Source organism: Arachis ipaensis, chromosome B4 (genome assembly GCF_059453495.1).
Source record: "Arachis ipaensis isolate K30076 ecotype BB chromosome B4, ASM5945349v1, whole genome shotgun sequence".
Classification (NCBI taxonomy): Eukaryota; Viridiplantae; Streptophyta; class Magnoliopsida; order Fabales; family Fabaceae; genus Arachis; species Arachis ipaensis.
The window spans coordinates 3,656,507-3,670,383 of record NC_142439.1 but is presented as its reverse complement, the minus strand read 5'-3'; the positions used below and the strand labels follow the sequence as shown (position 1 = coordinate 3,670,383).

Here is a 13,877-nt window from a genome sequence, read left to right as displayed (position 1 = left end):
GTAATATTTAAAATTCTATGATTCCATAACACCAAGACTATTCATGTTAAATCATTAAGAAAGAAACATTTGAATACAGAAGCATGATTAAAGGAATTTGGTTCTTTGATCTTCCTCAACCAAAGTCTACTGTATCCCTAAAGGAATTAAATTTTAAACAAAATAAATATGAAGAACACCAAGTTAATGTTCATGTCATATCATGTATTTTTACCTAGAATGAATATTCATGTCATGCAGAATAATATAGACAAAAAAGAGGAATTATTATTATTATTATACGGTACAGGTTAGTTGAATGATTCACGTTAATTATGAATCGAGTCCTCTTTTTTTGTTTCTTACTATTATTTTTTGATAATTTAAACATGGTTTAATTACTTTACAGGTTCTTATAATTTTACCGAATTTTCAATTAGATCCCTATACTTTTTTTCTTTTCAATTAGGTCCCTATACGTGATTTTTTTTTTCAATTAAGTCCCTGTTAACGTTTAATGTTCAAAAAAACGTTAGTGAATTGTGAAATAACTTATTTACCCCTTTCTTCTCCCTATAAACACTCTATGTGTCTGAGTTATGTGAGGTTTCTTTTCTTCTCTGTTTTTCATTTTCAGTTTTTATCTTCCCCAAATTTATGGCTCAAAGTCAAAGAACCTCATTCATTCTCTCTTCGGGAAGCTGTGTTTTCAGGAGCTCCAACTTGAAGGAAAGAAGACACCTGTGTTTCTGTGGAGAGGCAGTAACCGTCCGCTGTTCCTCAGCTGTTTCTGACCATGGTAGAAGGTATGTTACTTGTGAGAAGATACCAAAATGCAACTTTTTTGAGTGGATTGATGATTTTGAGTGGATTGAGGTTGATGACGGTGCAAAGAATGGGTGGCCAAAAGAAAAGGAAAGGCGGGTTCACTGTTTTTGTGGTGACACACTGAGTCTTCAAATTTCAGGAACAACAAAGAATCCTAATAGAAGATTTATTTCTTTCCCTAACAGAAGATGCAAATTTTTTGAGTGGGTTGATGAAGTTGGTGCAAGAAGTAACGTATCTGCTGCTGCTGTTGGAGTTGTTGGAACACAAAATTCTGCTAAGTTGGAGGGTGAAATGTAAAAATTGGATGCACAAGAAAAAAAGATAGAGAGACTAAACGTGGAGATGGAGAGATTAATTGTTGAAACCAGAGAAATAGATGCTTGTGTGGGTAGATTATGTGATGAGTTCAATATTCTCCAAGAACAAGTTGGGAGATTGGATGACAATATGAAAATTCAATGTAAAATGCAATATATGCTATTTATGTTTTTGCTAATCTTAATAATTGGAATGTGGTTTGTAAGAGTTTATAGTTATCTGCGCTATGAAATTCTAATGTAAGAAATTCTATGGCTTCAATCCAATGAAAGCTAATTATGTTTAGTTTGAATGAATTTTGCATTTTGATGTATTTTGTTTGTGTATAACAATTAAATGATAGTTGGGAAGATACTTTATGAATGTGAATATTTAAAGTTCCACAATTGAGAACACTTGCAGAAAAAAGTGGCCAGATAATATGCCACGTATATTTTCAACTAATAAGTGTTCCTGTAAACCATACTTACACAAAATATCACAACATAAGTAGTCATATAATATGCCGCATACCTAATCCAAAATAAAGGTCTAAGAAGTGCAATAATTAAAAGTGGTCCAACCTAATTCCAAAATATCAAAATAGTAGTCCTATCCACATAATAAACAGTGGCCACAAAGACACAAGATATACTATTTAATAGAAACCCCAATAACCTTAACTATAAATTTAAGCATACTTCAGTCATCACTTAGGTCTATATGTAGACTAGGTGTCCTTTTTTCCTTCCTCACTCCAAACTTTAGCCTGTCACTTCTCTTCACACCAAACACCTTTGTCTTTGGTAAAGGTTGAGACGATGCTCTAGGTTGTTGCTGAGAATTTGCACTTGCCACAGCTAGGAGAGGCTAGGAGGCTGGCCCTTCAAGAGGTAAGGCTTGTTGTGAGGTGGCTGTGGTTGGAGTCTAAAAAGCTGAAGTTGCAAGTATGGGAGGTGGTTGAGTAGAGGCAACAACAGGAGGTGTGGTGGGTAGCTGTTGTGAAGATGCATGTGTGGTGGGTAGTAGTTGTGAAGATGCAGCTCTACCCCCTTCCCCTGCCCCTTCTTCTGCCCCTGCCTACCCCTATTTGCCTTATTCTCTCAAATCTACGGACATTCACACCGGATCTATTGTCGGCAGCAGGATCAGTGTCAACAGTAGTCGCAGTATCAGCAGCAGGCACAGTGTCAGCACCAGCCGGATCTTCTCTGTTGGCGGTAGCAGCAACATCAGGCTCTGAAATCAGGTAAAACACAACCAGTTGCAATCCACATTGATTTATTTATAACACAGCATAATCAATTTATAATCCTTTTATAATCTATTTATAAGGCAGCATAATCTGTTTGCAATCCACATTGATAAAACAGCAATTTATACCACAGCATAATCTATTTTCACACACCATACGTTATACTATCACAACCTAATCCACTAAATACATCAAACACCTTATAATTTCAAAAAGAAAACAGTAAAACAACAGTTTGTATATTCAAATTTGCTTGATACCTGAGACTATTGGATTGGGACAATGCCTTCTATTATGTCTATATTGTCTGCAGTTATTACATGTAACAGATGTACCCGTCCTCCTAAGCTTTGTTTGAGAACGGTTCTCATCAGGTTCTCTGATCTTCACCATCGTGGTCGTTCTGGCGTCACTCTAAAGATGGGAGATATGATGGTATCACACTCAACTTTCGACCACATATTTTCTCCGTTGATTGGAGAAACTAACTTAACAATATATTTATCTGAAAAATAAGGATGTATTTTAATTAAAAAAAGTAAATAATATTATAAAATTATTGAATTTTAAAGGAATAAAAAATGTGAAAATTTTGTGTTTCGAATTATTATTACATCGAAAGTCAACATTCAAAACGAATAATCAGCTTATGAAAAAGAAGCGGTCACACGTTTAAAAATCATAGACTCACATGCAGGGTATTCCTGCCCTAACTACTCACTCTATAAAGCCCAAGATATTTTCTGAGGTTTAGTTTATTCTGATATTTGGAGCTTAAACCCTAGCCGCTTCACTACTCTTCCTCTCTTCGGTAAAATCTCTTATTCAATTCTCTGATTCCATGCGATTTTCATATGCTTTTCTTGTGTTTTCTTCGTTTCCCTTCGAATTGATCTTTTGTTTCTTCTTTTTTTTTTTCGAACTTTTGTGATTTGCTATTCTTCAATCTTTGTGATTTTATGATTGTGTTTCAATCTTTCATCCTTTTTGATTTATTATTATTATTATTATTATTATTATTATTATTATTATTATTATTATTATTATTATTATTATTATTTGCGAAATTTGAAGTGCGATATATTTCTTTGAATTGTTTTGAAATATCTTTCTATGTTTGTATAAGAAGTTAAGCATTTTTTCCTCTCTCTCTGGCATTGTTGTTTTACGTCAGTGTGTTTATACTTTGTTATTATTTTCAAGTTCTTTTTTATTTTTACTGATTGTTTTTCTTTTTACCAAGTCTTTAGTTGCTGTTATATTGTTCTGTTTTCTATGTCTGCTAAATGTTTTTGGAAATGCTTGATTTGACAATTGAAATGTATCTCATTTTTTTCCGTCTTGTTTAAACTGGTAACGCCGTATTATTTTTCATTCAATTGTTTTAGTAAGTGTGATTATTGCTAAATGATATGATGGCATGCCTGTTAATTGATTCCGGAAATGCCTCAAATGATAAATGGAATTTGTGTGTTTGCGTTTTGTTCTTATGTGTGTCATCATAATATATAAATTTTTTTTATGGGAATGATAATATATAAATGAAACTGGTGAAGTGGTATAATTTTTCCTTCAGTTCTTGTAGCTAGTGTGATTATTGATAATAATAATAATAATAGTGGGTCTATATGCTTGGTTTAGGGAACATTGAAGGCGTGAAGTTTGGTTAAGAATCATCATGGCATTGTGTAACAAGCTTGGAAATTTCTTGAGACAGAGTGCTTCCGGAAGTGGATTAGCACCTGCTCCATCGATGCTCAATTATATTCGCTGCATGTCCTCAAACAGGCTTTTCATTGGGGGTATTTAACTTTTGTTAAAAACGTAGTTATCAAGATAAAGTGATATACTACATATCTGTCCACTGATTTCTCTTTTACCCTAATTACTTATTCTGGATTTTGCGTTTTTAGGCCTTTCATACGGAGTTGATGACCAGTCTCTTCGGGATGCATTCTCCGGCTTTGGGGATGTGGTTGATGGTGAGTTCACCTTCTCATGTGCTTACAATTTGCTTTGGTAATTGGTATCATCGGAGGACTTTATTGACAGTTAGAGATACTCCATTAGATCTTGTTGTTTGTTGGAATTTGTAAGCAAAATAGAGGGATTCTTTAGGAACCTAACATGCATTACGATTATGATTGTTATAATCAATTGACGCATGGCATCTCTGATCACTTGTCTAATTGTTATGAGAGTTCTGAATTTTTCTAGTGAATGAGTGATTGGAGCTCGCCCTCAAATGGTGAGATCAATGGGTTTTCTTGGGTTGGATACTCTTGAAACTTGGATAAAGATGAGATGAGATTTTACACGTGTACTATGCCTGATACTGTTATGGTTTGGAACACCCAATTAGTCAATTTTTTTTCCTGATTTTGTTTGTTTACAGCAAAGGTGGTCACTGATAGAGACACCGGAAGATCAAGAGGTTTTGGATTTGTCAACTTCTCAAGCGACGAGTCTGCAAGCTCAGCACTCAGTGGAATGGATGGGCAGGTTGGAATGCTTTCATGATTGTACTAAACTTTGACACAATAGATGATTTACCTTACTGATATGCACTGTATCTTCAGGATCTAAACGGCCGAGTGATCAGGGTGAGCTATGCTAATGATAGGCCTACTGGACCTCGGGGTGGTGGCGGTGGTTTTGGTGGTGGTGGTGGTGGTTATGGGGGAGGTGGTTACCGTAGAGGTGGAGGTGGTGGTTATGGTGATCCAGACTTCTAGATCACAGTGCCCCTCTGCATGTTTACAGTTCTTTGGGTTGTCTCTCAAACTTAAACTAAGATTGCTCAGGTGATAAATTAGCAACTAGATATGTTAGGGTTATGGAATTTCTTATGTTTTTTCCGCTATATTAATGGAGCATTTGTTTCTAATGCAGTTTCAGTGTGCAAGCGTTGATTAATATTTTTTATTCTTTAAAAAAAATGTTTCCAGAAGGGTTTTGATTTTTGAATTTATTTCGAGGTCATCAAAGAGTGTTCTTTTAATTTAAAATAAAGTAGGATCTTTTCTGATTTCTTATTTATTATCGAAACTATTGTTCACCGTGAAACCGTTGCTGGTAAAAATTATTTTCGAGCCCCCCCCCCCTGGTTGAAAGTTTTTTAAAGTTTAACGATCGTTTAATGCTAAAATTTGAAGGTACCTTTCTATAATACAGACATACTCATTAAATTGGGATGCAGGGAAGAGATGAAGTGATATGATACATTCAACCATTTAGAGAATTCTTGAGCATAATTTCGCCCTATGTTGCCATGTTGGCAATAAGAATCACGATTCCAATTTAATAATAGTGGAGGATATAGATTATCCCAGGATTTTTGGAAATATAACAGTAAGTTGTCAATATAATAGTAAGTTACGTATGATTTGTTATATTTATTTTTAAAGATTTTTTTTATATTAATGGAGTATTTTTTTATTTATGATTTAAAACTGTGGTAATTGAAAAGCAACGAGAATTTTGTTTTAATTTGAAAATTTAAATTTTGAACTTTATTTTATGGTTTTAAAAGAAATTAATTTGATTTTCTCTAAATTTTGGACTAGGGTATTTATTTAAAAAATAATTTATAAATTGATGAATAAATAGTATTTTTGTTAAAGATAATTTTTTTGGGTTTTAGTAGATTTTTAATTACTATATTATTCTTATTTTTATTAGCGTAATACCCCAAATAGGTCTTTAAAGATTTGGTGGTCTGACAGATGTGTTTCCCAGGAAAATTAATTAGATCCTGGGTCTTCAAGATTATTAGATATATGTTATATAGGTTCTCAGGTTGAACTAGTTAACACGACATTCTCTTTCCTACGTGGAGGTTGTAGCTGTGATGTATTAGGTAAAACAACACGTGTGTTAATTTCTAGACACGTGGCTAAAACAATGTCGTTTTGGGACAACGCCGAACGTTATATAGGTCCCCAAGTCAGGTTGAACTAGTTAACACGACATTCTCTTTCCTACGTGGAGGTTGTAGCTGTGATGTATTAGGTAAAACAACACGTGTGTTAGTTTCTAGACACGTGGCTAAAACAATGTCGTTTTGGGACAACGCCGAACGACGCCGTTTTGAGGGGACAGATTCGTTCCCACCTTTATTCTCTGGTTCTCAAAACTTCGACGTTCTAAAGTCAAATAAGTCCTCTAAAATTTGTTATAAGCCAAAAATGTCTCTGAATTTAAGTATGTACCTTGTATAAAAAAAGTATCCTTTCTTTTTCTCTTTGTAAAATTACAAGTATCCCAAACTTTCACCTAGATTTTACGACCTAATCCTTTATATTCTTCACCCCATTAACGTTTATCCAAGTTCGTATTGGTGCTTTGACAGTGTGTACAGGAACTGTTTGGTGGTGGTGGGTCGTGCATATCGCCATTGTTCGAGATAAGTTAAGTTAGTTTTTGCTGTATTAAATTGGCAATAAAGAGTGAAGTATGATGAACGTGCATGTGATGTATGTTTAAGGTAGATCAAAATCAGTTTGTTGTAGGTGTAGCTTAAGTGAGAGTTATGAAGTGGTTACAGATAGATATTTGATAATAACAAAAACAATGTAGGTATTTGAATTTTTTATTCTATTATGATGTTGTATTGTGTTGGTTGCTTGGTTAACTTGTGATAGATTTTTATCTTTTGGTATTTAGATGAGTAAAGACATAGTACCTGTATTTCACCGTGGTAAAAGTTTTGTTTGAGACAACAAATGGGGTACTTATGTACATTAAGGTTGTGTTTGTTTGAGACAGGACACTCGGATAGGGACACAGAGACACAAAATCGTGTTTAACAGAGGAGACATGGACAGAGATAATGTGTCCAAAGACACTGAATTAGTGTATTTTGTGTCCATCCTGACAGGAAGGATACGGAGACACTAACAAGGGACATAATTTATTTTTCATTTTTTCTTTCATTATTCTTGTTAATTTTTCATAATTATATTTTTTATTTTATATTTTTCATCTCAAATTTTTTGAATGAAAAAAAAATGAGAATAAATTGGATTTTCATAATTTGTTCTAGTTTATCACTAAACAGAATACAAGAACGCAAAATTTTATGTCTCTAGCCATCAGTGTCTTGTTCTGTCCTGTTTTCAGTGTCTTGTCCTGTCCTGTTCTAAAAAACAAACGTAGCCTAATGGAGAAGTAAAAAAATTTCTCCAAATTGACATTGATTTGATCTGTTTCTGACCTATAGAAATTTTTCTTGGACTTGGGTTACCATGACAAGACAATGTATTAGTATGATCCCACTTCTGCTAACTTGGAATCTGGTATTCACCCATGAAGATAAAAGAGATCAAATATCTGCAAAAGAACAAGATGCTAAATGAGGATACTGACGAATTCTAATTGTTTAACTGTAATTATACTTGAGATATGCCATTTCATGTGCTTAGGATTGCATATTTTGACATACATTGGATAATTTAATCATGATTTGATTCTAGTTATGGTTCTAGTTGCTTAATTCGAGGGGATTAATTTGACATATATACTATAAATTCAGAGACCTTTTTGACTTATAATAAAATTTCAGTGGACCTATTTGACTTTAGAACGTTGAAGTTTCGAGAACCAGGAAATAAAGGTGGGGACAAATTTGTCCCCTCAAAATAGTGTCGTTTGGCGTTGTCCCAAAACGATGTTGTTTTAGCCACGTGTCCAGGGACTAATCTGTCCTGAGCGCGACACGTGTTGCTTTACCTAACACGTCACACCTACAACCTCCACGTAAGAGAGAGAGTGTCGTGTTAACCGGTTTAACCTGACTTGAGGACCTATATGGCATATATCTAGTAATCTTGGGGACTCGGGACCTAGTTAATTTTTTCGGCGGACAAATCTGTGGACTGCCAAATCTTTGGGGACCTATTTGGGGTATTGCTCTTTTTATTAAAAATACCTATACTAGTCCTAGTCTGAGCCCTTTTTACCGCACCAAAACCCTATCTTAAGTGATACACTCACCCACCCTCTAACCCTAACTCAGCGCCGCCCCTTCCTTCACTCATCTTCCTCACTCAAACACACACACACTACCTGAAGGAAGAGAGAGATCCAAGAATGAGAGAACAGAGAAAGTAGAGGAAGGGAGAAGAGAGATCGGGAAGAGAGAGGGAGATTGTGCCCAGCTCGCTGCTGCCATCGCGTCCTGCCTGCCTTGCCGTTCATGCTCGTCACCGTCTAGCCGTTGTCGAACGCGGAAAGGGAATGAAGCGCGAGGAAGAGGGAGCTATTGCTGCGAGCTCGCTGTTGCCGAAGGTTCGTCGCCATCCGTGGAGAGCCGTCGTCGTCCCGTCGCTGTTGCCGTCGTTGGGTCCGCCGTGGCCGTGGAAGGGAGTGCCGATAGGGGAGAGAGAACCTAGATGTTGCTGCGGCGGGAGTCACTGCTAAAGGAGGAGGAGGGTTTCCACTGCCGTTGGAGTTTCGCTGCTGCTGCTGCCATGGTTTTTGCCCGTCGTGTATGGTCGCTGAGAACAATTCTTTGGCCGCCAGAACCATCGCTGAAGCTTCTGTTGTTGGGTTCAGCCATTCCTCCTTAGTTACCGTAAATGTTTTTGTTCCAAAACCCTTAAGAATTAGTATTCTGTTATGGGTTGTTAAGGTTTTGAGGTTTTGGTAACATAGGGTTGAGTTCCGATTTTGAGGTTTTTGCAGTTGTTGCGGAAGCGGCATGGAGCTGTGGTTACGGCTGCCGCTGTTGCGGACAAATAGAAAGGGGTTATGACGCGTTTTATAGCTTTCAGGTTTCGACTATTCGAGTGAGGCTTTTCTTAAAACTTAGTTTATGTCACAGAATTGTTATAAATAAAAATTGATCTGAAAATATATTTTTGTGATTATGTGATTCTTATAGATGTAATTGTTTACTTGATTGAATTATTGATTGCTTTGGTTAGTGTGGATTGTTGATGAAAATTAATTCGAAAAGTTGATTCGATTGTTTATACAGAAAAGTGATTTTACGTTGAAAATTGGATTTATATATATTTATATTGAGAAAGGGGTTTTGTATTGAAAATCCGATTTAGATATTTATATTGAGTAATGATTTGGTTTTGAAACTGTTGAAAGGAATTTGAGAAATGTGGTTTGGATGGAAACCTTAAAGGGTGGTAAAGTCCGGATTTTAGCGGTGGTGTTGTCGAAATTTTTATAAGCGGAGTGTTGAAAAGGATGAAATAAATAATTAACTGATGGTTTTTGAAAAGGTTTGGATTTTGGATGATTAACCGTTAGTTTTCCAAAAGGATTCATAAGACGAGCGATGATCACCGCGGTTGAAAATAACTTTCTTTTATATATCTTCTTATGACAATTCTAAACTCTTCCAGTGAGACCGTGTGGTTAGATTCTCACCCTTTACAGCTTTATTTTTTCTGAAAACAGACGAAGAAGCTTGTGAAAAATTTATTGTGTTTTTGCTTATACGATATTGTTGTATTAGCTTAGTTATTATTTTTCCTCGCATTTAATATTATATTTTTGTAAAAAAAGATAGGAGTTGTGATTGTAATGTTTGTAAGTTATTTGTATAAAGAACTTTTATTATTATGTGTATATATATTTTAAGTGTTGTGATTGGTTTGTATGTATGTATGTACGTTTTCAAGAAAAAAATATTTTCGATTTTTTAAAGAAAATAGCGATACGGTTTCGAGTTAAAAAGGTTCATATATTATTATTAAGTATATGAAAGCTGTCGTAATATCTGAGCTATCAGAATAACGTAGCCGAAAACGTGATATTCTGGTAGTAAAAGTGTGACCTATGATTTGTATTACTTGTTTCGCATTTACCTTTGTATTACTCGGTAGAATTGATGCATTGTTTGTTTTTTTTTTTTTTGGGTTTGGGAATGGTTGCGTTGTTAAACAAAAAGAAGCTTTTTTTTGGTAAGAGAGAATGGGCCAAGAAATCCAAAGAAGAGAAACAGCAATACAGACGTCACCTGAACAATTCAAACTAAAAGCACTACTTATGACCCAAAAAAAAAAAAAAACAAAAAACACTACCAAATATTAGAATCCTAATTCATTCCCACCTATCCCCATCTTCTTCCCCTGCTTCTAACGCAAAATTGGCCAAGCTAAGGATGATAGCAGAAAGACGAAGACGCATGAGATAGATTAAGCTGGGACTCCTGCTGCTTGGAGATGGAAAATTTGTTCAAGCGACGATGCTATTGACTGGACGAGGTTGCTATTGGCGCTGTCCCGCACTGCACTGTCCTTGTCCGCTCTTGTGAATCGGTCAATAAAACGAATCACAAGACAATTAACTTGTGTTGGTTGAGTAGTAGTAGTAGTCAATTCACTTATCCACTTAAATAAGTATTGGAGGTTCGAATCCTGATACAACAACTTTAAATAAAGTTCAAATTTACGACGAATTAGCTTTAGGATTTTTCGCTCACTTAAATAATGTTATCATATTCTTTATCTTTCAAATTTACCAACAATTATAAGAATATAATAGAAAATTTTTTGAAACAAACATTAAATATCTTGATTCATGGAGAGATAATTAACAAAATACATATGAAGTTTTTATATAAGTAAACTTTTATAATAAAATAATAATTTTTATAACAACTAAGCACTAATTATAATAATTCAAAAAACAAGCAAAAATTTTGACCGGTTAAATTCCTTATTCAATTTTGTTTCAAATTCTTCCGTCATCAACTTGAAGTTTTCAATTCATGATTCTTTATTTTTCATGAATGTTGTGTTGTCTTCTACTAAAAAAACAACTTGTATTTTTGTAGTTTTTACCACCTTTTAATTTATGGTGCAATTTAATTTCTAATTTTAATTTAATTTGATTTTGAATTTTTTAATATTTTAACATATTATATTTATACTAGAGAAAATCTAGGAGGTCAGCATATTTTGTGATTTTTAACCATCAATTAGCCATCAATGATGTTTTTAATGGTGTGAGATTGCATCTAATGGTATAGAATCATTCAATTTCCTTTTAATGGTTAAGTGTTGGCCAGAATTTAATAAAAGTGCTAGCCCCCTAACACTCCTTATTTATACTATTCTAAAATATTTTTAATTTAATTATCTAACAAATTAACCTCCTTTTCAAACATTTTGATAGAACTTTTACATGGTATTATAGCTTTCTATGACTAAAGCCAATATTAACACCATATATAATGTCTTTTATGAGGAACTCCATCCCTTCTGCTAATGGTTCCTCCCAAGTTAAGATATATACTTGGGAAAGAGTTTTGACCATTTTATGGTCTATCATCTTTAGAGGCTTTAATGGAAAACCTCTGGCATTCCTTCCCATAATCCCTTCCACACACATATTAGCACATCTATCATCATTTGAGTATGGCTCATAAATCTTCTCGAGGAAGACTTTTTTTTTATTTCGATAATATTAGAGAGACAAAAAAAAAATAGTCAAAATTTATTTTATTTAACATTTATTAATTGTCGCAATAATTAATGAATGATAAATAAGGTAAGTTATGATTGTTTTTGGCTGATTTTTTTTTTGTTATCAAACATTTCTATTTGTCTATATTTATATCGAAAATATTTAGTAACCAAAGAAAATTAGTCAAAAACAGCCATAATTTACCTTATTTAGCATTCATTAATTGTTGCCCATTAATTGTCGCAACAATTAATGAATACTAAATAAGACAAGTTCTTGCTGTTTTTTTTTTGTCTCCCTAACATTATCCATAACTAGAGGACCAAAATGAAAAAAAAAAAGGAAAGATTAGACGAAAAATTAACTATTTATTAATGAAAATTAAAGTTTGGGGAGGATGCAATGCCCATCTTCCCTTTAATGAAGCTTCATCACTCTTGGCGTAATTGATATTTTTATATCTTTTTCTTTATTGAGATCTTCAACTATTTATTTCTGCTATTGTTAAAATGCAAATTTGGCATTTGTAAGAGGGCACCTAATTTGAGAGAGGATTTTAGAATTATTTAAATTTAGGTTTACAATTTGAGTTAATTTGTTCGCCTTTATAAGTATGTTTAAGTTTTATATTTATTCATTACAATTATAATCACTCTCTCTCTCTCATTGGTTTGAAAAAAGAGAAATAATTGCAGCACAAAAACCCAAATAAAAAGAGAAACTATTTTTTAAAACATGAATTGCAAAACTTGAATAAAATAGCCGAGTAAACTATTAAAATTATGTCCAAAAAACTCAGTTGCTAACAAAAATATTTTTAAAAGATAAAAAGGACAAAAAAAAAAAAACTCACAAAGCTTAAACAATTTCACAAAAGTAACCAAACATTTAATAATTGTATTTTTGTTCACAAAATGACTGACTTGGAAAACATAAATGCTTTTGTGACTACCTTATATGGTGCCACATTACCCTTTTCTATTAATAGAAACATAACTACTTGACGATCGATCATTTTGCTAACACTTTAAATTTTGTCATTTTTATTGTTTGATGTTATTTTTGTCCGTATATGAATCTTTTAGATGTATTGGTAGTTTACTCATCAATAATTTTGTTATCTTTTGGTTAGTTTCTAAAATTTTATTTTAACATGAATTACAAAATATAGTTTGAGAATGAGAAATGTGCTTGTATTAAATAACCAAAGTTCTTATTTTTTGTATAAACATTAATTAAGTCAAATTAACAAAATTTGGATATCAAATTGACTACTAAAATGCATACATGATAACTATTTATTTATTATTGCGCCAGCGTGACGTTTCACCGTCAACATTAGTATAAGAATGGTTGTTGTGAGACAAAAGTTTAATAAGAGATTAATTAACAAGAGTTATGTTTTTAAGAATGAGAGACATAGTTGATATTTTTTATAATTTTAGAACAGACATTTTACCTCTTTGAAAATATATAAAAATAGTAATATCAAAATCATTAATTTGATCACTAGAAAAACTAACTAAAATTGGGAAGATGAATTTAATTGAGTACGCCCCAAAAAATTAATCTTTTCTTTTTGTATTAAATAAAGCATCAATATGTTTATCATTGATTAGGCTACTAATGTTAGAAAATATTTGTAGACCCAAGTGATGCTTACGGAAAAAGATTTGATAAATGTTAAATGAACAAATTATTATTATAACTAAGTTTAATTAAGTCTTTATATATATATATATATATATATATATATATATATATATATATATATTTTCTTCAACTAAAATTTCGATCTATCAATTCTTTTTACATAGATATATATACGAGGACATCCAAATAACATTTTTTATTTTAGATAATTCATGTAATATTGAATTACTTTAATTTATATAAATGATTTACCCTATAATTTACTTAATATTTCAAGACTATTCCACAAATACGAGTGAGCTTTTAACTGTTTTTTGATCTTTGAGAAAAAAAAATTGTATTCAAATTAGAATTATTTAATTTATAGGAAAAACTAAAAATAAAAGTGGTATTGGTGAGAAGGAAGGCCTACTAAGTGTCGGTGAGCATTTAA

At 33.0% G+C, this 13,877-nt stretch overlaps 2 protein-coding genes across 2 annotated transcripts; one reads left to right on the top strand and one right to left on the bottom strand.

Moving 5' to 3' along the window:
* Nucleotides 1-2,152: 2,152 nt before the first annotated feature.
* Nucleotides 2,153-2,755, bottom strand: LOC148566503 (uncharacterized). Its single transcript, XM_088485310.1, has 2 exons — nt 2,623-2,755; nt 2,153-2,346 (listed from the first exon to the last, which is right to left on the bottom strand). Exons 1-2 carry the CDS (start codon nt 2,753-2,755, stop codon nt 2,153-2,155), a joined length of 327 nt encoding a protein of 108 aa, XP_088341436.1.
* A 287-nt stretch (nt 2,756-3,042) lies between these two features.
* LOC107638440 (glycine-rich RNA-binding protein 4, mitochondrial) lies at nt 3,043-5,510 on the top strand. Its single transcript, XM_016341703.3, has 5 exons — nt 3,043-3,173; nt 4,004-4,164; nt 4,276-4,344; nt 4,758-4,864; nt 4,942-5,510. Exons 2-5 carry the CDS (start codon nt 4,041-4,043, stop codon nt 5,095-5,097), a joined length of 456 nt encoding a protein of 151 aa, XP_016197189.1. The 5' UTR covers nt 3,043-3,173; nt 4,004-4,040; the 3' UTR covers nt 5,098-5,510.
* Nucleotides 5,511-13,877: the final 8,367 nt, after the last annotated feature.

Excerpts from the sequence above, each read along its gene's own strand:
- LOC148566503 (XM_088485310.1), bottom strand. The coding sequence starts at position 2,755 with ATGGTGAAGATCAGAGAACCTGATGAGAACCGTTCTCAAACAAAGCTT. Across the intron at positions 2,347-2,622 it reads TCCCAATCCAATAGTCTCAG|AGCCTGATGTTGCTGCTACC; the intron begins GTATCAAGCAAA and ends ACCTGATTTCAG.
- LOC107638440 (XM_016341703.3), top strand. The coding sequence starts at position 4,041 with ATGGCATTGTGTAACAAGCTTGGAAATTTCTTGAGACAGAGTGCTTCC. Across the intron at positions 4,345-4,757 it reads CTTTGGGGATGTGGTTGATG|CAAAGGTGGTCACTGATAGA; the intron begins GTGAGTTCACCT and ends GTTTGTTTACAG. Across the intron at positions 4,865-4,941 it reads TCAGTGGAATGGATGGGCAG|GATCTAAACGGCCGAGTGAT; the intron begins GTTGGAATGCTT and ends CTGTATCTTCAG.